The following is a 24,765-nucleotide window of genomic DNA, read 5'->3' as shown; positions in this document are numbered from 1 at the left end:
AGTCTTTCTCTGATAATCTCTTACTGTGTATAGTATCTATATGTGTCCAGTCTCTATATGTGTGCAGTTTCAATATGTGTCCAGTCTATATGTTCTCAGTCTCTCTCCCTGCACAACTCTTTCTCTATATACAGTCTCTATATGTGTCCAGTCTCTATATGTGTGCAGTGTCTACATGTGTACAGTGTCTCTCTGCTCATCTCTTTCTCTATATACAGTCTCTATATGTGTGCAGTTTCAATATATGTACAGTCTATATATGTACAGTCCTTTTCTGTGTACAGTCTATATGTGTCCAGTCTCTATATGTGTGCAGTTTCAATATGTGTACATTCAATATGTGTCCAGTCTCTATATGTGTGCAGTTTCAATATGTGTACATTCAATATGTGTCCAGTCTCTATATATGTACAGTCCTTTTCTGTGTACAGTCTATATGTGTCCAGTCTCTATATGTGTGCAGTTTCAATATGTGTACATTCAATATGTGTCCAGTCTCTATATGTGTGCAGTTTTAATATGTGTACATTCAATATGTGTCCAGTCTCTATATATGTACAGTCCTTTTCTGTGTACAGTCTATATGTGTCCAGTCTCTATATGTGTGCAGTTTCAACATGTGTACATTCAATATGTGTCCAGTCTCTATATGTGTGCAGTGTCTATATGTGTACAGTCTCTCTCTGCTTATCTCTTTCTCTATATACAGTCTCCAGATGTGTGCAGTTTCAATATATGTACAGTCTATATATGTACAGTCCTTTTTTGTGTATAGTATCTATGTGTCCAGTCTCTATATGTGTTCAGTGTCAATATGTGTACAGTCTATATATGTACAGTCTCTCTCTGCTCATCTCTTTCTCTATATACAGTCTCTATATGTGTGCAGTTTCAATATGTGTTTATTCTATACTGTATGCTTCCAGTCTCTATATGTGTGCAGTCTATATGTTCACAGTCTCTTTCTGCTCAACTCTCTCTCTATATATATACAGTCTCTATATGTGTCCAGTGTCACTATGTGTGCAGTGTCTATATGTGTACAGTGTATATGTGTACAGTCTCTTTGCTCATTTCCTTCTCTATATAGATTATCTGTGTTTAATCTCTATATGTTTGCAGTGTCTATATGTGTCCAGTCTCTCTCTGTTCATCTCTTTCTCTATACAGTCTCTATATGTGCATTCCATTTATGGGCACAGTCTGTGTATATTTAAGTCTCTCTCTGCTCATCTCTATATGTGTCAAGTCTCTCTGCAGGTTGTGTGTCCTGTGGTTCCTGTGTTTTGACACCTTTGTTGTTAAAATCCACTCAAATAATAACTTTTTTCGGACATGTATACTGTACAAGCACACACAATCTTCCTTACTGTACCCTTCGCCTGTATGGTTAGATGATGTTTTGTGTCCCATAATTCAGTTTGTGTAAATATATGCAATGACTTTTCCAGCACAACACTGAAGCAGCACATGAATATACACAATGACACGTGTGTGCGTTATGCATGCATACACACGTTTGACAGCACAAATGTTAAAGTATAGATACACAGAGTATGCCTGCATGGCATAAACATTTTAATGCATTTTCCAATGTATTTTTGTCTTGTTTTACATTTGAAATCCTGAAAATCTAAACATCCTTAAAACAGGGTGACTTTACTTGGAAAGCAAAGCGTGTACGACTGTAAGATTAAGCATCTTCGTTTATTTTTCAAGCATAATTCTTACAGTAGTTGCTAAGGTTTAAATTATGAAAGTCTAAATTATGTTTTGAGATGTTTCTGAAGTACAATCATTTATTTTCTTTGACGTTAAGATACTTTTCTGGCAAAAATAATACTGATATTTCTTTAACTGCAGGAGTAGTTTTATTTACTTGTATTAAGCTGTTGAAACATGCAGGCACACACAAACAGACGCTGTGTTCTCTGACAGATGTCACATTGGTCTGCACACACTCGGAGCTGGTTTTATTTCATCTTTCTTTCTTTGACCCTGCAGAGAAGCCGAGGATGAACAACATTCTGACGTCACAGACTGAACCCTACGAGCTTTCATTCTCACGCTCCTTTCAGAATCTTACTCATCTTCCTCCTTCATATGAGATGACCATGAAAACAGACTTAAGTGAGTACCCGTGCCGTCTCACAACACATGTGCTTCCTTTCAGTGAGAGAGAGAGAGCAAGAATGAGTGTCTATGTGAGAAAGAGAGAAAGGCAATACCATTGTTTTTTTAGACCAAAGATGTCTAAAACTGGGCCGTGAACTTCAAAAGTGGGGCTGGATGGAGTTAAGGTTTGCCGTGGGGTTAGGTGTGTCAATGGGAGGAAACCACAGCAATTGTATATTTCCCGCCCACATTTGTAGACCTCCAGACTTCAGCTGTACCCTTCTTTCCAGGCATGAGATTCATGACTGCTAATGCAGGACAATTATTCACTTCTTTAATAGGCCGTTGGGTCGCAGAGCTCATTGTTAAAATGACTTTTCCCTGTCCGCTTAAATCATTGCTTGGTTAACTTTAAGGTCTTTTCCAATGCCACAAGGTGACAGTTTTGGCACAGAAATGACACTTCGTTTTTAATGAATATTTTTATAGGCTACGATGGAAAATCGCCAAAACGTGCTTTTGTTCTGTCCTTTGTTAATGACTAACATTATGCTACGTTCTCATAGGCAACGAGGATACAAAAGATGGAGATATTTAGCATGATAAATGAGAGACGGCGCTTTAATGGCATAAGAGAACAGCGCACAAATCATCTCTAGATAATAAACACGAAACAAATGATGAGGTTTGATAAAAACCAAAGAAGCAGGAAGGATGAAAGACAAACAGAGGTCACCCAATTTCTTTTGGCATGTTTTATCCTTTTTTTGTGCATTGTTTATAGTAAAACCATAGTAACCAAAAATGGACCATTGTCTCACTATGTAATATTAATATTAATATATTAATCTCACATCTACAGTTAAACTATCCAGTAACCTGAGAGATTCTCATTCACCATTGTCTTGTGACAGCCGGCCCAACATTAGCATATGGAAAGGCATTTTATCCTGAGAGGCTCATATTTAACGTCTGGAGCCTGTGGCATTGTGTCACATTACACGCGTGTGCAGATAATTGAGCTCTTGGGTTCGAGAGTGACCGTCGGCCAGACTGTGGCCTGTAGCCTGTCCACATGACCTTTTCACATCTAATGTCACAGCCTCACAATCGCCTGCCAAAGTCCAGCAGTGTCAGTGATGGTAATTGTGAACTCGAGAAGCTGCCAGATAACTAAAACATTATTCACCGAAACGCTCGCCAATACATCCAACATCTCTGTGGCTCATGCACTGCAAAAATAAACTTCTTACTAAGCGTTTTTGTCTTGATTTTCAATACAACTATCTTAAAATAAGAAATTTGAAAAATAAACTTTAATAAGGTACTTAAAGGGACGGTTCATCCAAAAATGTAAAATCCGACATCATTTACTCACCCTGAGGCTGTTTATAAAATTTAGAGGAGATATGAGATTAATATAAAAATAAGGCAAGATATTAAAGATCACATTTGTGACTCCCCTCTTTCTATGAATTGCGCATTGTTTTATAATGCGTCTTTAAGCTAACCGTGAGATCTTTCTCTTTCTCAGGCGATAAAGACGACGAGTATTACATGCGGAAACATCACCTGCACGACCAGCCTCCCCGTGGCGGTAACCTGCAGTCGCACATGGTTAAACTGAACGTGGAACCTCAGGCGCCACGGCAGAAGCCCAAGCGAGTGCAACGCGCCATGTCCCAGGATCACGTGCTGTCCCCGGCCCGCTCCAGACCCAGCCAGGACTACCTGACGTTGTACGGCAGAGGGGCAGGGGGTCTCTCTCCATACCACGGACGCATCCTATCCGAGGAGCAGCTGTTGTCGGCCGACCGACTTCACTCGCAGGATCCCCTTCTGTCGCCGGAAAAGATGCTGTCTTTGCGCCGCTCCAACTTCCGAGAAAAGGCCATGTCTCGGGCGCTCTCCCACACGGACATGTTAATTCCAACGACGCCGGTCATGGACCGGCACTACAGAATGATGAAGATGCACTCGCACCCCAGCAGCACCAGCGAATTCTCCAACACGCTGACTGTTGGTGACGCACATGCGGGCAACAAGCGGAATGCCTTCGCCAACCGCCGCATGCACACGGTGGACCATCTACAGTATATCCCGGGACATCAGCACCATCAGTATAGAACCGCCAGTAAGACTGAAGTAACCGTCTAACTGTATGACGGAACGGACGATCGAGCGACTATGATGTCAACAAACAATAGCCGCAGCGCTCTGCGGGTTAGCCTGAGATCCAAGAAACTCTTAAATCACCACGGCGTCCCACTTTGACTGGGTCGTTTAAGAATCCAACCTTGACCTGTTCCCGCTTCCAGCATCACGCTCCATCGGTTCTGGGTCAGCTTTCCGAAGCGGCCCGGATCTCCTCACGCGTAGAGCAAACCCAAGGGCTTCGCACGCCAAACCTGAGCGGGATTTTTCCAGGTTGAGGATGGGACTGCTACAGACTTTACACAGTAAATCAAACCGTATATAAATTTATGATTTGTAACTCTAATCATAGCTATAGAGATTCTTCTGTATAAGGTGGAGTCAGCACTTATCCAGTGCCTCTTCGAAAAACACGTCCCATTTCGATATCGAATTGGACGAAAGGGTTTAAAAGCACAATAAAACTTGAGTCGATTTTCCTTTGTCACACAATCTCTGTTCTTCGGTTTGTTTTACGATATGTTTCAAGTAGAGCTGTGACGTTTCGCGTAGCTGATTGTAAATATGCTCAGATAGCCAAACAGCCAGTTAGCTTCGTGGGTTCTGGGTTATGTTTTGACGTCTCATTGTTCAGTTTTCTAGCATAACCAACTCAATCCGACATATATTTGACATCACAGATGTGTACAGTAACGTGTGTGTGTGCGTGTGTGTGTTTTTTAATCTGTACTTGTAGACTAATGGTGAATAAATGGATTTAGCCATTCGTATGCATCGTCTGCTAGTTTTGAATAAGAATATTCGCTTTCCTATCTTGATTGTCCAACTCCCCGAAGTGTTAATGAAATAAACACAAGCAACATATCGCAATCACAGGAAGAAAATAGGTGCTGAATAAATAATGATGATGATGATGATGATGGAAGATATGCGTTTAATAGCCTATTATACTAAATTAAATGGCATATTCCCTCCAGAAAGATGCTAATGAAGAACATTCTCTCTATAAATGTGAAGTAGCTCTTTCACAATGTTTACTGTCAGGCTGTCAGGGATTTCCCATGATGCTCTACTCCAGACGACTCAAAGGACTTCTTGAGATAAGTGCCATTTTGATTGTGTTTGTTATCGAGGTCTTCATAAAAATACGGTTTATGAAATCGACCCGCAGATGCCCAATTTTAGGGGTTGTTTTTAATATCGAAGCTGTCCATCCCAAACTTCGTCTGTCCAAATGTTCACAATATTTTGTAATGCTTAGATATTTGCAAAACACTGTGACAAACATAAAGTGTGACCAATAAAATGTAAACACATTTGTTTTAATGGGCATTGTTCTGTCAGAAATTGCACAAACAAGATTATAAAGCACATTTATTTACTTTTTGGACACTTTTGTGTGTATTTTAACATCAGCCGTCTAGGGATTTTTTAGTCTAACCCCAATTGGTTGCTTCTAAACTTTCCTCTCGCTCCCAGCGGATCTCTCCCAGTTTCTTCGCGCTTTGAGAAATTATAAATGACATAACTACATGTGTCTGTATTTTCTCTCTGTTCTTCTTGCATGTCGCTGATGTTTTTTGCTGAACTCGTCATTAATAGATGAGCCGGCGGTGTTTTGATGGGAGCTGCGATCAGGGAGATGCTGTGATAGTTTTAATGTTCAACAGCGGGATTCTTTCTCAATGCACAGAACACTGAAGACAGCCAAATCGTTCCCAAAGGTTGGAAAGATCTTCTTTTGCTTGGATGTTAGTTTGAAGAACCGTTGTTATCGCTTCTTTCTAAATGAAGACAGTTAATTCAGCTGTCCGTTCAGATTTAGTTCTTTGTTCACACTGAAACCAATCAGATTTTTACACTATTGAATAAGACTCAGTTATCGGCACTTAAGGGGCTTTCTGAATGACGTTATAGTCACGTTAGGTCCCAAGCGCTTTAACAACACTTCTGATCTAATGCAAACTTTTTTTGTGGTTGAAACATGACTATTTCTTCTGTGAAAAAGATATTTTGAGAGATGTCTCAGTGGTTTTCAGTGGAAGTCAATAGGGTTCAGTTGGTTTGGTTATAAACGTTCTTCCAAATATTTTTGTGTTATGCAGAAGAAAGAAACTCATACAGGTTTGATGAAAGATTTTCATTTTAAGTGACCTGTGCCTTTAAATCTGATGCGTATGCCTTGGTTAAAATGGCCGTCTGAACAAACCTCTCATACACAACTTTGATGTCGTAAACATCTCAAAATCGAGCTGTTAAATGAGCAGATGGTCATTATCCTCAAGTTAACTCAGAGGTAAAAAATGAAACGCTTCAATGAAACGATCAATCTGTGAAATGGTTCCCTGCCGAACACGAACAGATTCTTCATCTCTGCATCATTAATGATTCTCATTTACGGTTGTGTTGTGTCGTGTATTACAGATGTTTGCGTGCGTGCCATCGGATTCTTTGCGAACTCGGCTCTTTCATCCATACGAGATCAATGCATGTATTCTCAAAGGCCTGGAGCTATACAGTCGACTCAGAGCTGGTTAAGTGATGTGTTTCTTGTTTTGAGAAAAAAGGAAACTCTGTTGTATTGAAAGGCTGTTTTCTCAAACGTTAAACTTGAACAAACCTCAAAAACACATGTGCTTGCTTTGAATACATCAAAATGTTGTGCACCAAAACGTCTTATAGCTATTGTAGCCTTGGTCGGTGCATCCAGGTTCTACCTGGGGTACCAACATAGCCCCGTGTTCCATATCCAGGTACCAAGAGTCCGGCCGTGAGCTGTGGGAGCCCGATGCTCAAGGCTGGCCGGGCAAGCATGGCTGACATCTCCACGTCGGCACCGTCCGGTGCTCGGCCGTCCGTGGTTCCGCTATGGGACAGTCTGACGAAGCCCATAGGAGACAGGTTCGGAGAGCCTGATGGGGCCCGGACGGTCTGCGGCAATGCTACGACGGATTTACACCCACGGGACTCTCAGATCACCACCTGTCTGGCTTGAGGATGGGTCAGTCGCATCCAAGACTACAGCAGCGAGACTGGCGACATGTGCAATCTGTAGGACAATTTGCTCTTTTAGAAATATCCTCTTTGAGGACACCTCTGACAAGCTACTGAAACACTCAGAAGAATCGCAATTTAACAAGCTTTGTTTATGTTTTTCACTGGAACTGAATGATATTTGTGATTTTCAGATCAACTGACAGGAAGTACTGAATGAACATTAATGATTTAATTTGACAGAGATCAGTGAAATATTTAGTGTTGAACGCGTTTAAGATCAAAGTCCGTTTTTTAGGAGCACTTAAAGAACACACAAAGACTTTCTGCCCTTCTCATTCTTCACTGAAACGGGTTCAGTTCAGGATTAATGTGTGGACCGCTGGGTCCTGTTCCCCATCATTCCTCTCTCCATTCAGCGTTGTTTTGTGGGTGATATATCTTTCTGGACACGGGAACAATGCCTGGAAGCTCTAATTCACGCCGACAGCACTGTAAATGGGCCACAGATATGGCTGACTTATTGACTGTAACTATTTGCATTTAGATGGGAAAAAAAGAAACAGGTATTTAGAAATGATGAGGCAGAGCAGATGTCAACCGGTCAGTAAGGGAGAGAGAGAGAGAGAGAGAGAGAGAGAGAGAGAGAGAGAGAGAGAGGAGAGAGAGAGAGAGAGAGAGAGAGAGAGAGAGAGAGAGAGAGAGAGAGAGAGAGAGAGAGAGAGAGAGAGAGAGAGAGAGAGGAGAGAGAGAGAGAGAGAAGAGAGAGAGAGAGAGAGAGAGAGAGAGAGAGAGAGAACCGACCGAAAGAAAGAAAGAAGAAAGAAAGATGAATGATCGAAAGAATGATCGAATGAATGATCGATGAATGATCGAAAGAATGAACGAAAGAATGATCGAATGAATGATCGATTGAATGATCGACAGAAATGACCGAAAGATGGAACTAAAGATGGAAATAAAGATGGAAATAAAGATGGAAAGAAAGAAAGAAGGACAGTTCATCTCCACACAGATCTGAATCAGAGAGAGGCAGTGATGTACAGACACAAACACTGTGAATAATTCATAGTGTCTCTCAGTGTTAATGTTACTTTTCACTTAAACTGTAATAAGTGAAATGTTATGGCTTCCAGAGAATGTCAGAAATATGACTGTCAGTAAATACTGCACACATCCTCATCCAACACTGACTATTCATTCACATCCTTGTGTTTGTGTGTGAGACGCTGAATCAGACCTTGAGTGGGATTTTCCTACTGAATGATACTTAGAGATCAGAATGTTACTGCATGTGGTTATGTATTGCTGTCTGTTAGTTTATCACTTCCAATCGTTTGCTTTTCTTCAATGTGTGATTATCTTCAGCTCTGCCGTGACAGTATTTCACCTGAAAGACAAAACTGACCCCACAAGAAAACAGTTTATACTCAAGTTTGGCTAAAAGTCTCAAAAATAGCAGATTCTATGTTCTTTGTAGCAAAAACTGGTGACCATTCTGGTGAAATGAAACAAATCAGTCCGAGCCTGTGGCCGTGTGAATGGTGCTCCAGACATGCAAATGCTTCGGGACCGCCCCGAGTTTAAGTCCCGGCTCGTTGTCCTTTCCCGGTCCTGCTGCCCATCACTTCCTGTGTGTCTCTATACTGTCCTGTCGGTGGAGAAAGCCAAAACAATGAAACAAAGCGATTGCCAAATATTTTTGGTGGATGCAAAATATAACTTGCTGAAAGTGAACACGAGATGCCTGTGAGAATAAAGAACCAGTAAATCTGACAGCTAAAGCTAGTCTGTATAGGTTTATTTAGGATGGTGTATCAATAAGGCACAGAAGGATGTTTCTTGTGTGTGAAATCTTAAATAATTGACATGCAGGAGCTTGGAGTTATGCTTAAATGTCAACAGTGAATTGAAAGTAAAGCCATTGACAATAATTGTGCTTTAGAGGGGGAGCAAAGACTTTCAAGTCCCATAGAAAGGCAGCAAAACAAACAGTTGAACCACCACAGACCCTCAAACATCAATATAGAGTAACACATACACTCAAAAAAATGAAATTGCTTGGTGTCAGTTTTACTAAATAATTTATTGTTCACTTTACTTAAAAAACACAAGTAACTGCATAGAATTAATTTAACTTAGTAATTTCAACAAAAGACCGTGTCTTGTCATATTTACTTTAGACATTTTTGTTCAGTCAACAAATCATTGTTCAGTGAAACGCACAAATACAAGAAAACCAAAACGGTATGTCCCTTTGCACACACCGTATGCAAATGCAGCAGCGCCAAAGACAGACGAACGTTGTCGTTGAGAGGGGGTGACGACATTGGCGACTTAATTTGTGAGGTATGAATATTTTGCTTAAATCATTTTCCATCCTGAAAAATACTGGCAATAAAAGTTTTATTATGTCGAGATGTCAGTTTATGTCAGAGAATATACGTGTTTTTCATTTTAGATGAGATGAGCTGAGCTGAGCTGTGAAAGGCAGACGAACCAGATCAAATGTTTTGGGAACTTTGTAAGGTATTAATATTTTGAAATCAGTTGACATCTCGAAAAATGCTGTAAAAAATAATTAACTGATGTAGAAGACCAAATAGTATTTGCACTTTACGTTATGGGTTTTTGTCGGAGTCTTGAAATGCAGGTTGAGTTTTCTTTTTTCTTTCAGTGCATAAAATTAACTTAAATATAAAAAAACACTGTTTTGTCATTTCTTTCAGTGGATAAAATATGTTTAACTAATTATTTATATTTAAAAAAATAATTGGCGGTGTCTTGTCATTTTAACTTTAGGTGTTTTTGTTCAGTCAACAAATCATTGTTCAGTGAAACGCACAAACACGCACAAAAAAAAACAGGATGTCCCTTTGTACACACCGTATGTAAATGCAGCAGCGCCAAAGACAGACGAACTTTGAGGAGCTGACAACAGTGGCGACTTTGTGAGGTATGAATATTTTGTTTAAATCATTTGCCATCCTGAAAAATAATACCCAATAAAACACTATGTAATTGTATTACTTTCATATGTCAGTTTATGTCATAAGCTGCGGTTAAACGAAATGAATTCATTCCGATAGATGATTTTCTGTTTGCATGAACGCAAAATAACGTTAAGTTAATCAGATTGATGTGCGCGTTTATGTTGCTTATGACACTGAAATGTATATTTTCATATTTTCACGTGCGTATAGGCCGCACAAACCATTACTCCGTCAGAAGCAAGCTGCCAGGGTTCTGCCATTGAGTGTCAGGTTTTTCTAGTGTTAGGGCAGGATCTTGACAGTACCACGTCTTTTGTGTGAAGAGAAGCACATTATTGTCGGTCGCGACATAATGTGCGTCTCTTCGGTCTCGTCTTTTGCCCCGCCCCTCTCGTTCTCTCATTAGCTTCCCTTTAGTGTTTCAGTCTCCACACCTGCCTTGTATTAATTATCCTTGTTAGTCTCCATATATATTGCCCTTGTGTTTGCTGTCATGTGCTGAATTGTTTTTGTATTACATTCGTGTCTTGTTATCCTGTTGCTCTGCCTTGTCGTAGTAATACCTTGCAAACTATTATTTGGTCTCACCATCGTGTATCCTGTGTTCTCGTTTTTGCCCTATTGTGGGAAGTCTTTTGTTCTTGTTCATAGTTAGTTTTGTTACTGCTTTACCCCATCGCGGGCTTTATTTTATTATTAAAGTTTCCGTTTATGCACTGCTGCCTGCGCTTGGGTTCTTCCTCCACATACCCTGACAGAAGCAACGTGCAGAACATTACAGTTTCAGAAAGCAAGCGATCACGTGATTTTACATGGCTAAAATTTTCTTAAAACGATTGGTTTACAACATTTTTCACTACCACCTAGTTACAATCCGAATGAAAGTTCACTCGGATTGAGCTCAATCGGATCCATATTATGGAGGACTAAAAATGACAGAAGGAAAAATAAATAAATAAAAGTAGAAATAAATAAATAAATGCATAAATAATAGTGAAAATAAATACATTTTGGTAATATAAATGGCTATTTCTGTATTTTTGCATGTATTTATTAATTTATTTATGCATTTCTATATGTATTTATACATTTATTTCTATATTTATGTATTTATGCATTTATTTATTTCTACATTTTTTATTTCTACATTTATTTATTTCTACATTTATTTATTTCTGTATTTCCACATTTCTACATTTATTAATTTCTGTATTTCCACATTTCTACATTTATTAATTTCTGTATTTCCACATTTCTACATTTATTAATTTCTGTATTTCCACATTTCTACATTTATTTATTTCTGTATTTCCACATTTCTACATTTATTTATTTCTGTATTTCCACATTTCTACATTTATTTTTCCCTGCGCCTGTATGCTAATTGAGTGGGGGGTGCCAACATCAGTCTGAAGAAGGATTGGTTAGAGCGATGTGATCGAATCTTGATTTCGCTGCCCTGTTTCGCTGGTACAAGCAAGCCTACTCGGTAATGCTGCTTGAGTATGTAGCCTGGATGGAGACTTTTGTTCAAGCGATTGCTAACGATTTAAGATCATTAGCGCAGGATTGTGAACAATGCGTCCAATGACTATCTCCAGTTTCGTTTGTGCAGAGTAATGGAGGATTTAGTTCAGATCAGTGCTGAAATGGATGTCGAAGTTGAGGTAGCAGTGCTAGAGAGTCTTCAAGAAATCCTCTGCAACTTCACATTCTCTCTCCCTGATGTCACATTATGCTTTTTTGATCTTGTCCATTTAGGCTAAATGTTTTTTTCTGTTCTTAAAATGTACATTAACCTTAAGTCTTATTGTTATGTCTCTTAAATCTCTAGATGGCTACTGAGTTCACTCGAATCCCCACCCTTCCACTGATTCAAACATTCATGTCAAAACTGGATGGCTACGCTAACAAACTGGCCAGAGTCTACAGGAAAAAAGGAGGAGCTGCAGGGCGCAAGATCAGTGAATTGATGTCTGCCATTGATGAGGTTTGTGATGTGTTGATTGTGAATGATTCCATAAATTTTTTAATGTTAAATGAATAGGTCATCCATAAATGAAAATTTGCTTATAAGTTACATAGCCTCAGGTCATCCAGTTTCTTTCTTCATCAGAACAGAATTTAAAATTTTTAGGATTTCATTTTAGGCCTCCAGCTTAAACAATGCACATGCATTTCCTCCAGTTTTTTGATGGTCCAAAATTCATCAAAATAATTTGCTGTTATTTTGCTGTTAAATAAAGAAATACGTCTAAGAAGCTGAGGGTTACAATGAATTTAAACACCCTTGGCTGTTCTAAATTCACTGTAATCCACAGCTTCACATGACTTATTGCTTTTAAAAAACATAGTCCAGAATTTATTTTATTCATAAAATATAAACACCAACAAAAAGTTTATGATATTGATAACATATTCTTTCCTGCAAATAATGTAGTTCTTTAGAAACAATTAAACAAAGTAGTTGCCAAGCAACACAGATTCAGTGCAAAGCATGCATAAAGATTGAGGTGATTATTACCATTTTTCTGGATATCGGCATTAATTGTGCAAATGTTGAAGTATTTTCAAATAAGTAAGCACTTTTTGCTGGATGAGCGGTTTTTAACGCTGTACACATGCACTTTAATTGTGTGATGCCAGAGCCATGGATGCAGCAACGCACAGAAGCAATGGTGCAGTAAGTAATGAGATCACCGGTCAATGGTTGTAAAGTCATTTACAACAGCTTTGAACGCAGCTTAACTGATCAGAATCAAGGACCAGAACTAGCAGCTTTATAAAAATATATAGTAATACACTATAAAAGTATGTCTTTGTTTCTGAAAATAATCCATCATTTTGGTTCAGAAGAACTTTTTGTTGACTTGATGTGTGGATATTTTGGATCCCTCACTAAGTGTGCATTTTAAACCATCAAAACAAATGGACTATTTCAACTTGAGGCCTGGATTGAAATCAGAAAAAAATCTGTTTTTAAGATGAAAGAAACTCGGATACATCTTGGATGGCTTGAGGGTGAGTAAATTTTCAGCACATTTTAACTATTTAAGTAAATTTTTCTCTCTTCAAAATGTTCTACAGGATGATACTACCTCAACTCGGAGAGCTTGCATTCTCAAAGCACTTTCTGTGTATCTTAATGAAGATAATGAGAAGCTCATGAAGGAATATATAGTAAGTTATCCAAGGAATTATTTCTAATCATAGAAAGTTCAGTATCTACTAGACTAGATATTAGTCTTGCCATTGCCATGATGTCATAATTTTCATGCCGGTGTGCTATCTAGGGGTGGGCGATATGGCAAAAAATCTTCATTGCAGCCAAACGAATTTTCCTATTTTAAAAACAAAGCCTTACAAAGTAACAAAAAGAATGGCAGACATTTAGCCCAAAGTTGCAAAGATGGCATTCAAAAAAGAAATTAGATTTACAAATGATTATTAAATTAACAAATGTACTTATGGTTGCATGATACTACGATATTTATTCAAAAGCACATCGTGGAGACAATTTAATCGCCCATGATCAAAAATAGTGATATCGCACACCCCTAATGCTTTCCTTAGTTCAAACCGGTAATACTTGTATTGGTGCTGGTTGGACTCTATGGGTTAATAGGTGGGGCTATTTGGTAATTTTCAGTGCACAATTGCATACACAACATAAGGCAGTTTGATTCTAAACTTTAAGTTGTATTTTTATTTAAAGTAATATTAAAATAAAACATTAAAATTTAACACTTAAATTAGTTCAAGGTAAAATTAAGGACCCATTCAGTATGGGTGCATGCATATTCCGCATGTTTCCTGTAGTTAGAATCAACAGAAAAGAGGGAGCATATATGTGATCTAAAACGCATATTAAAAAAATTACGCTTGCCACATATACAGTGTAAGAAGTCATTTTTTTAAACCTATTCTATTCATTATGATATTAATATAGGACGTGTTGTTGTCAAAGTAAGTTTCATGTTTTTAAACTAATTAACTTTTGTTATTTGTTTTAGGACAATGACTTGGAGAAAGCTGAGAGAGACATGGCTAATACAGTCATTGGAATTTTCATTGTCCGAGCTGAAGGTGCAGGACCTGAACAACCACCATTGGATGTTGGGATCATTGTTGAAGGAGTGAAAGTGCTTCAGGATCTACGAGATGTCACCAAGGCTTGTGCTCTCCTCTTGGGAGTAATATATACCTTGAATCTTAGCTATCCATGTGATCTCAAGTACACCTTTGAGTTTCTTCAAAAGGTGTTACTGGAACTTGATGCAAGCAAACTTTCACACAAAATGCAGGTACTTAAAAATAAACTTATGGAATAAGTAACTGATGTTTAGTTTAATTCCAATACTGTTGTTTGAAAGACAATATTGTTTTTGTTTTTATTTTTTTTTGTATAAAAAAACATGCCTCTTTCCTTTCTGTGAGGGTCAAGTTCTTTAGCACTTTGGGGTGCGTTAGACACGAATTGTCATGCTTGTATAATTTATTGAAGAAAAAAACAAGTGCAAGACCTCTTTGTATTGCAAATAAAAAGCTATTTGTTTCTGAAAAATAGTAAGTCTGATTATTTAATGTTTTTCTTGAACACTTGTATGGCTTCTATTTACAAAGCAACTGAAATCCTTAAATGTTTATTGCACACTAAATGTTTAGCATAATTTTAAGTATATTTAATAGTGACTTTACTAGGATTTCTTTAGTTCATACAACATAACATTATGTATATGTAATAGTGACTTTACTAGGATTTCTTTAGTTCATACAACTTAACATTATGTATATGTAATAGTGACTTTACTAGGATTTCTTTAGTTCATAGAACTTAACATTATGTATATTTAATAGTGACTTTACTAGGATTTCTTTAGTTCATACAACATAACATTATGTATATGTAATAGTGACTTTACTAGGATTTCTTTAGTTCATACAACTTAACATTATGTATATGTAATAGTGACTTTACTAGGATTTCTTTAGTTCATACAACATAACATTATGTATATGTAATAGTGACTTTACTAGGATTTCTTTAGTTCATACAACATAACATTATGTATATGTAATAGTGACTTTACTAGGATTTCTTTAGTTCATACAACTTAACATTATGTATATGTACTACTGACTTTACTAGGATTTCTTTAGTTCATACAACATAACATTATGTATATGTAATAGTGACTTTACTAGGATTTCTTTAGTTCATACAACATAACATTATGTATATGTAATAGTGACTTTACTAGGATTTCTTTAGTTCATACGACATAACATTATGTTGTCAACTTTACACAAACTTTTTTAGTAAATACAACTTACATTTTGTTTGTTGAGATTACTTGACAAAGCTCTGTGGAACCCACTTGACAAAGTTTTTTTAAGTAAATCCAACGTTTTATTTTTTTGAGTGTAAGGTGAGAAGTTTTCATTCACGAAAAATGATTTATATATAGACGGTTTCATCGGAGCAACGTGCTTGAGGTTAACTTCCGGTCTGTGTTTGGTCATTATATAACCATTTATTTTATATTTGATTTATATAAATATTAATATTGCATTGTATCGTAAATGTAATTTCAATAAAGCTAATCCAAGTATGGATTCCTCCAGTACAGTGTGTTTACATAATATATGTCTGTGCACTGCGCATATCTGTTTTGTATTTATAAACACATCGAACACATACAGATATACAAATGTAGGAAATATTGACATGTGTATATATACATATCATTTAAATGATGTAAACATTTATTGATTTTTTATACATTTCTTAAATATATACAATACATGGGGACGTATGTGTTTATAAATACAAAATTAATATGGACAGTATGCGGACATGGATGCGATTAATTGTTGCACAACAAAGTTATTGGTTCTTTGCGGTGGTGTGTACCAGAAGTTAAGTTTGGGCCATCTAATATCTTCCTTTTATCCCAATTCATGTATATTAGATTATTGCTAAGTAAGTTAATAAGAAAAGCCCGTGGTGAACACTGTAATATTTCTTTCTCTCCCCCAGAGAAAGTGAGTCCTGGCGGAGATCTTCGGCTCATAACTCATCCTTATTGCCGTGCCAGAGTTCACCATCAGTAAGCGATAACCGAGGCTTTTGTGCTCTTAAAGCTCCTTCACTTATTACACGAGTCAATGAGTTCACATCCAGCGGCCGGAGGGCAGTTCATCTCCACAGACGCTGAGAAGAAACAGACATCTGCTCTTAACCTTCATATGAAGACCATCACGATTCATGAGACTAAAGGCTTATGAAAACTGACTCCACGACAGTCTCCACAAACAGAAATAGAAATAAAAGCAATACTTTCATAAACTGACGTATAGTTCAGCTATTAGAAGATGAATACACTATGCAATCTGAGGCTTAAGACTGTTGACCCTACTAATAATAGTTAGAAATACTGAAATACAAATGGGTGGAGATGTTGATATTAATATGCAAAAAATATGTATAAGATGCCACAAGAAAGAACTTGAACAGAATGCTGTATGCAAATATTTCAGTAGTCACAGATGAAAGAAAAATGCATAATTTTGAAAGAATATTAAAGTTATGACAACCAAAAATGAATTTAGTATCTTTATTATTTTATTCGAATCTTTCAGAGTCTGATATCACTCAGAATTCTCTTTTTTTGTATATAGTACATGTGTTTTAGTTGCACGGATGTTTAGCATAAATACATTTCACTACCGGTATATTTGTAATATCTTGAGTCTTAATGCATTAATGCTGCATTAAAATGCATGAATTGTGCTCTATAAAACACTGTACTTTGAATCATGTTTCACGCTCAGATGACTGTCCAGATCTACCTGTTTTTGTGTCAGATGATTGATGTCGAGCAGGTGCCGACGCTCTTTTACATCTGTTATAGTGACACCGGAAACCTGTGGATTGGGTCTCAGAACTGAAGCGAACAGATGCACAGGTGTGTGTGATGTCAAACCCTCGTAATCTTTTCTAAATGAAATGTTGATCTTGTAGTGAAACCCCAGACAGATGTTAAAGAGCTGAGAAACGGGAGACAGAGAGAAAGATAAAACACTCTGGATGTGACTTATGGAAAACACACACAGATGCATTTCAAAGCCTCTTTAAAGCATCCTTAACTCAATACACCCAAATCTGTTCTTAACTTCAAGACCTTAAATGAGAAGACTGAGTAATCCTACCGCTGTCTTTGAGAAATGATTTCGTCTTTCTTTTCGTCTTTCACAGCGTAATATTTCCAACAGTAAATATTACTCGGTATGCACAAAACACAGCACGTCACATAAACAAACATCATTCAAGATAAAGACACGCGTTTCTGTCCAGCAGCAGATTGTGTTAAACATCAAATATTTGTGCAAAAACTCAGATGTTTCTCTTTTAGACCACACATATAGATGTCAATGTGAAGTTCTTCTTGATGTTTTCTCTTATTTATTTCAGATTTCTGCTGTCACATCACGTCTGGACTTTCAATGCATCATCAAACATTTACTACAGCCCAGAGGCACCTGAATGTCTCGCTGTCCCATCTGTCCAGCCTGTATCTCCGTGTTCAGAAGACCACGCCCCTCACTTGTTCCTCACTCCTGCTATAAAGAAGAACCAGTGTTGAGGATGGAGTCCATCTGAGGTTCAGTCTCTCATCCTCTGGGTTCTGTACACGTTAGATAAACCTGTAATCGACAGGTACGAATCCATAACCATTTCTATGTAGAGCCCTGCGTATTACGTCAGCAACCAGAAAAACTTTAGTTGTCATTTATTGTTGTTACTTATTGTACAAAGTTGGATTATGATTTGCATGTCCTCTAGCAATCCTCTGTAGACGGTTTCATTGGATGCAATCGCCTTGGTTAAAATAGAATCATTTATTATACATTTAATTTATATTCATATTTTATTATATGTTTAATGTACTGTATTAAATGAATCAACAGGTTTAAAGATGCGTCCCAATTCGCCGACTTATACTATCCACTAAAAGTATGTACTGTTTATGTTATGGAAAAGTATATACATTTTAGTGTGTAGCAAAACAACACGCACGTACAGGAAATGCGTGCACAACACTGTGGACATTAACTGTCACACATATCAAAATACAGTATTTATTCATTCATTGTTTTATATGTAATGTTAACTCTATAGATATATTTATTAATTTAGTGACGCATCACTTATTTACCTTTATTAAAGTCCCAGTGAAATAAAAAATGCCTATTTTTTCATGAAATATTGCAGCGTTTATTGTAGATTGTTTATCAATGTGGGTCATTCTCTTTATAAAATCTGTGTGCCCTCACAATCTTGAGTTAAAATCCAAAAATGCAAATCCGTCCTGAAATGAACTATCCATCTTAAATGACATGTTAGAGGCGGAGCATCCGTTAACTCCTCCCCTTCAACTGTCAGTCTGCTGCCGGTTTTATACATCCAATCAAAACGCAGCTCCAGACGGTGAAGTTTGGGCCAGATAACATTTGTTTATGTTGTTGCTGCTGAAACCGTCTAATGGTCACACGGCATCGCATGATGTGAATTCGCAAGTCAGCGAAATGTGTTTTTTTCCTTATGTTTAATTTCACAAGAAAACTACTAACTTCTATGTTTAATAATATGTGTTTTTACAAATGAGGACAGAGAGATTTTGCTTGAATTTGTCAGGTTTGCTCACTTTTGGGTACAAAGTAGTCTCTAAAAACATTTGTGTGAGGTTCTTCTGTCAGAAAAGATGAAGAAGCTGTTGCAGTATTCAGAGAGACGGAGAGAAAGATGAGTGTCAATCTGTTGGTGAGTATTTGCATATGATACTCACCCATCATATTCTCTAAGCAACCAGGTGTTTGTTTACGTCATATATACGGTGACTTTAGTGTAGGACGACTATAAATATAGAGGGGTTCATCTTATCGACATAAACAAACGTTACATCGCATGTGCACTTTTGTGACCCCAAATGAACTTCCTGTAAACATTCACAAACAAACAGATTATTTCAATCAAAAGAAACCGAGAACCGTAACTTGGCTTAACTTGTCTGTCCAATATTTTGAATATAAGATGCAATACCAAGCTCCGCTGCTAGATGTCAGTGTACCATACGGTTTCTTTAAATGTGTCCAAACTACAGTACCCGTTCAACAAATCGTTTATTTAATACAATTATTACACGGTACAATAATACAAAAATAAAGTTAATATTAAAAATAAATAATTATATTATTCGACACTAGCCAAAAACAAATGGGGTTCAGGCGCGCGCGTCCCATGAAACGGTTTATAATCTACTGAAGCAATGACTCCAAAAACCAGTGAGCTGTCTTGCTGTCCACATCTTCACAGGCAGTATGATTGTCCCAAGAAACTCGACTCAAAATAGATTTCGTCAAACAAAAATTGGGAGACATAAGTTATTACTTCATACAAGAGGTCTCCGTTCAACATCTGATCTGATGCTGGTGTATGGGATCTGATCAGTCTGATCTGTAGTACTGTAGGTGTATCCAACTCTCCTTGTGTCTGCAGGGCTTCTCCTGTTCAAGAAGAACATTCTCTCGTCTTCAGGAGGATTCATTTCAGTATGTTTTCTGTATAATCGCAGCAGGAGTCTCGGTCAATGATTCGCTCACATTTGACTCCTAACATTTACTCATCTTACCGACACAGAATTAAACCGTACATTTCATTCGGCCTGTTTCTCATCGTAAGCTTTAGCTGGTCCGACTTCATCCCTGTGTGGAAGTGAACGTGATCGCAGATTTATAAAGAGTCATTTCATATAGAAGCTCTTCTATCAAATGAAGGTAAACTTCAGTACTGACAGAGTTTTATGAGTTCTCGGGGTTTCATTATGTTTTTATCATCGGAGAACTGCACCGGTCCACAAGAGTAACTGCAATCCAAACTTCACTTTATTGCTCTGAACCTCTGAGAGACACGGCTTTGTCCTCAAATAAGTACATTTTCTTTTCAAAATAATCGTCATTATATCATCGTGTGCCCCGGGTTGATGGACCGGTTCTGTTGTCTAGTGTGTGGTTGTAAGATAAACATTTGGTTATGGTCGTGGGAGGTCAGCTGATATTTGTATGTCTATAAACACATCACGCCATCAAGTGTGTGTGAACACTAAACAAACTGTTAAACAAACTAAACGATGTCTTCTTGAGAATGTTCAAATGCAGAACGGTTTGTGTGAGGATACGATTTAAAGGTATGGTTAGAGGATATAACATTATTATGTCTACGGTTATTATGTCTACGAGAAGTCTCTTTTGTTTAGGCCTATTTATTAACTGTAGTTCACTTGAACTTACTGTTGTGTAGCCTACGTTTGATGTCAATATTAATGCTGTGCTGCCCTCTAGTGCTGGATGTTATGAATGCTCATGGATGTTTTCTGCTCGGAGACCCTCCTTTCTCTTCCAAAAACTGAGCTGAAAAGAAGCTTGAGATTAAAAACTATACAAAATGAGTTCATACTTTTTCCACATTTATTGAACATCATCTTTTTTGCAGAACACAAAAGAAGATATTTTAAAGAACGCTGTTGATGATCAAAACAACACTGAACCGCGTTGACTCGTATGAACACAGAACCACTGAGACATTTCTCGAAATATCTTCCTTGGTGTTCCACAGAAGAAAGAGTCACGTTGACAACCACATGGAGTTGAATAAATGATGACAGGATGTTTATCTTTGTGCCAACTGTCCCTTTAAAGTGATAGTTCACCCAAAAATGAAAATTCTGTCATTATTTACTCACCTTCGAGCCAAATCTGTATCAATGTGTTTGTTATGATGAATACAGAGGGAGATATTTGGAAGAATGCTTATAACCAGAAAGATGTTGTCCCCATTGACCCCATTAGATCCCATATATCATTTTTTATTTGTTTGCTCTGATGAACACAAAAGACGACATTTTGAAGAATGTACAGCAAACAGTTCTGGGCCACTTTTGACCGCCATTGTTTTTTTCCTACTATGGGAGTCAATGGGTCCAAAATGTGTGTAGTTACAAGCGTTCTTCCAAATATCTTCCTCTGTGTTCACAACCCGGAGGTCAGTAAATGATGACAGACTTTTCTTTTTGGGTGAAGTATCCCTTTAATATCTTACTTATTTCTCCTAAACTCTGTTAAAAATAAATAATTATTTTTTTATCAATCGCTTATAATAAAATTATGTGTGAATGTCTTGGTGATATCTACTGTATTATCGACATAAAAACAACAACCAACTTTCACAATGTGTTGTTTTGGGGGGCAAGAGCTGAACATTTGACCTGAAACTGAAACGCTTTCAGACTAAACACTAAGGAGAGTAAACACTAAACAACTTTTTTAGTTATGATATTATTTCTTTTCAGTATGTGTGTATGTGTGTGTCTGTGTGTGTGTGTGTGTGTGTGTGTGGTCAGTCAGTCGGTGAAATGATCTGCTGAGCATCTGAATGACCTTTTCTAATCTGGTTTGAGAGTGAATCATTCCTGGAGCTGGAAACAGCATCATTTCCTTCCTGTGAACATCAGAGCGAGAATGAGCTCTCGTACGAACTGACTCTGTGTGAATGATGGGATATATCTGTCCCCCCAAATATGATTGGTGGCTTTCTGGGAGATGGGGTGAGTTGTGATACCTCGAAGTCTTCTGAACCCAATGATGAGAATCTAAAATCAGGACGGAAGGAATGGATTTGAAGGAGACACGGAAGAGAGGAAAGAGAGTGTGTGTTCGGGTTGGGTGGGGAAGGTGGGCTGTCAGATTTCCACTTAGTGTCTAATGCGTTTGACAGACAAACACACATACACACACGCACACACACACTTAAGACTCGAATCATCCAGCAGCAGAGCAGTTGACAGGACTGATGCTTATCAGATCAGACAGACAGATATCAGGATCATAGGTAAGACCTTCAATTTTCCATCTGCTGTTTGAATCTATAAGCGTATTTATATCATTAAAGAGTAAAGACTGATGTATATGACAAGAAAAACTTTATTCAGGCAGAAGTGATACTTACATCTTTTTTCTAAATGTCTATAATGGCAAATATTTTGTGAACTCATAAGGCACCTTTAAGACGTGTGTTTACACTAGTGTTGTACCGTGATGTAGTGGGTTGTTTGTTGATTTGTATAGCAGCTCGTGTTAGGGTGTGGTTCTGACATTAACATTTCATTGACCGTCACTATTTGTCTAGTTTCATCCTCTAGAACAAACAACAGTGCATTTAAATTGAGTGTTTTACATTTTCTCTGGTCTCGCTCTCAATTTCGTCACGTTAAAATGCCGCATTAGATCATGTTCATAAAAGTTGATGCATAATCGTCTATGTGGAGCATTATTACATCAAGGGTAACTGTTGCTTGCAGGGTTTGTGATGAAAACGAATGATAAAGTATTAAACTTCCGCATGTAACTCGACCGTCTGTGGCGAAGAAATCCTGCGGTTTATTAAGCAGAGGTGTGCTACTTAGATCACTTCAGTTCGACTTTATTATCAGACTCATGGTCCATTAGCAAACGTAATGTTATATCACACACACTGCGCAAAAAGTAAAGAGAATAAAAATACTCTTGATCTTATTTATTACAAATTTATCGTATTAAATTATAATGTTACACTGAGAATCATCCAACCGACTAATACACAAGACTTCACAAGAGAAAACTCAAGCATTGCATGTCAATTCCACAACTCCTCCTAGTTTTCTTCTTTTTAAGCAAAATTGATAAATAAATATTTCCAAGGCCTTAGATTGAAAGTAACCTAAACAACAATGCATAAATTTTTTAAACTGCTATCGAAACTGAACCAACAGGGTAAGAAAAATAAGCTTGAATTTCGATCCATTTCTGTATTTTGTTCTTCTATTTTTGATCTTTTTTTAAGATAATGTGTGCTTGTTTCAAACATAAACTTCCCTTATTCTTATATTTTCTTTTGTAAAACAAGACAAAAATATCTTGGTTTAAGAATGTTTAGATATTTGTCCTATAAAACAAGACGTAAATGCTTAGTAAGACATTCCTTTTCCGCAGTGAACACTTTGACAAACACCCTAGCAACGACTTGTCAATATCCTGGCAACCATTAAGAACCCCTTAGCAATGGGGCAATCCCCTGGCAGAGGCGTTTTCGCAAACGAAAAGTGACCTATTTAAATATATGTAAAAATTCAGTTTGGACAAACAAATCACTCTCAAATGTTTCTTTCCCAGAATCCGTCGCTGCACCCCAACCAGAGTTCCCATCAACGCTCTCCAGAGATCAGAGCATCATGTCATCCGCCCTGGACCTCACACCTCTGTCGTTCTCTCAAGAACAGCTCACGCCTCACTCAGACAACACGGTCTTCAGCCTGTCCCACAGCCCGACCCTCTGGACCGCTCGGGCACCGCCGGGCAACTGTGAGTACTACTGGCATGCCATTCTCCTCATGACCTCAGGGGGAAGCGTGCTGATCTGCGGCATGGTGTTGAGCGGACTTTACTTCGCCGGGATCTCCGTGATGGCCACAAATATTCTTGGCCCCGCCCTGCTCTCCATCGGTTTGATGGTGCTGGTTGTGGGCGTGGTTTTGGTGCCAATAACGCAGGAAATGAAGCATCAGAGCGCCTCAAAACGACATTGTAATTATCAGAAGCCTCAGGTGAACCTGTGAGACTCATCAGAGATCAAAACTGTCTCTCATACACAAACATGGTGCTTAACATGGTGGCTGTCGGAGTGGACCCGTCGCCTTTTTGACTTCAAGAGCCAATTGGCATTGCCTCTCCTTCTTGACTGAGTGCAAGATGCACGACCGTTGGATGAACCAGAATACGGTTTATAGACTGATTCAAAGGTTATGGAAGCACAAAATGAAATGTTTTTTAGTCCGATTTTATTTGTCTTTTGACATATACATCATGTTATTAAAACCACTGAGGTCTATAATGACTGGAATAGCTGTTGCTTGATTTTATATACTTATTTTGAAGTGTTGCTTCCGTTTTGGACACAAAGTGTTTTTTTAACGAATGCTTAAGCTTGTGCTTATATTTTGTGAAAGTACACAGAGATTCAGGCTTCTGGGCTTCGTAACGTTCGAGGTCATGACATCAACTCCTAAAGCAAAGCAGCCAAACGTTGTCCTTGATCTCCTAAAGATGGCATGCGGGAGAAAGGACTACATGGAGTGAAAATGAACAATGACCGAATACGATCGCAAATCTGAATAAAAAACCACTTAAAAAATACAATGCGCTTCAGATCAAATTAAAGAAGTCCTTATTCCTCCACCATGGCGACAAGTTTGCATGTTTTCAATTGAACTTAACCAGTAATTGTGCACTTATGTCAAACTGCCAAATATGTAAATATGCATTAGAATTGTGTTTTTTAAAAGATATGGACTGAAATGTATTATTTTCTGCGTATGATGAGATTTGCTGTTTCTTTTTATTAAACCCATACAAATCT

General features: G+C 37.8%; 2 protein-coding genes across 2 annotated transcripts in view; both read left to right on the top strand.

Annotated features, from left to right (window-relative positions):
- The window catches only part of LOC306893696 (shisa family member 6), a 53,129-nt gene extending 47,537 nt beyond the window's left edge, over positions 1-5,592 (top strand). The window contains exons 7-8 of the mRNA XM_079455646.1: positions 2,005-2,130; positions 3,650-5,592. Of these exons, the coding sequence (XP_079311772.1) occupies positions 2,005-2,130; positions 3,650-4,272 (749 nt within the window). The 3' untranslated portion in view covers positions 4,273-5,592. The remainder of the gene's footprint in view (positions 1-2,004; positions 2,131-3,649) is intronic.
- A 16,587-nt stretch (positions 5,593-22,179) lies between these two features.
- Positions 22,180-24,765, top strand: pirt (phosphoinositide interacting regulator of transient receptor potential channels). The gene is made up of 2 exons (XM_079455788.1): positions 22,180-22,203; positions 23,523-24,765. Exon 2 carries the CDS (start codon positions 23,582-23,584, stop codon positions 23,963-23,965), a length of 384 nt encoding a protein of 127 aa, XP_079311914.1. The 5' UTR covers positions 22,180-22,203; positions 23,523-23,581; the 3' UTR covers positions 23,966-24,765.

The sequence above is a fragment of the Barbatula barbatula genome (genome assembly GCF_947034865.1).
Source record: "Barbatula barbatula genome assembly, chromosome: 5".
Classification (NCBI taxonomy): domain Eukaryota; kingdom Metazoa; phylum Chordata; class Actinopteri; order Cypriniformes; family Nemacheilidae; genus Barbatula; species Barbatula barbatula.
The sequence above is the reverse complement of the archived record's forward strand: the minus strand, read 5'-3'. Positions and strand labels throughout refer to the sequence as shown.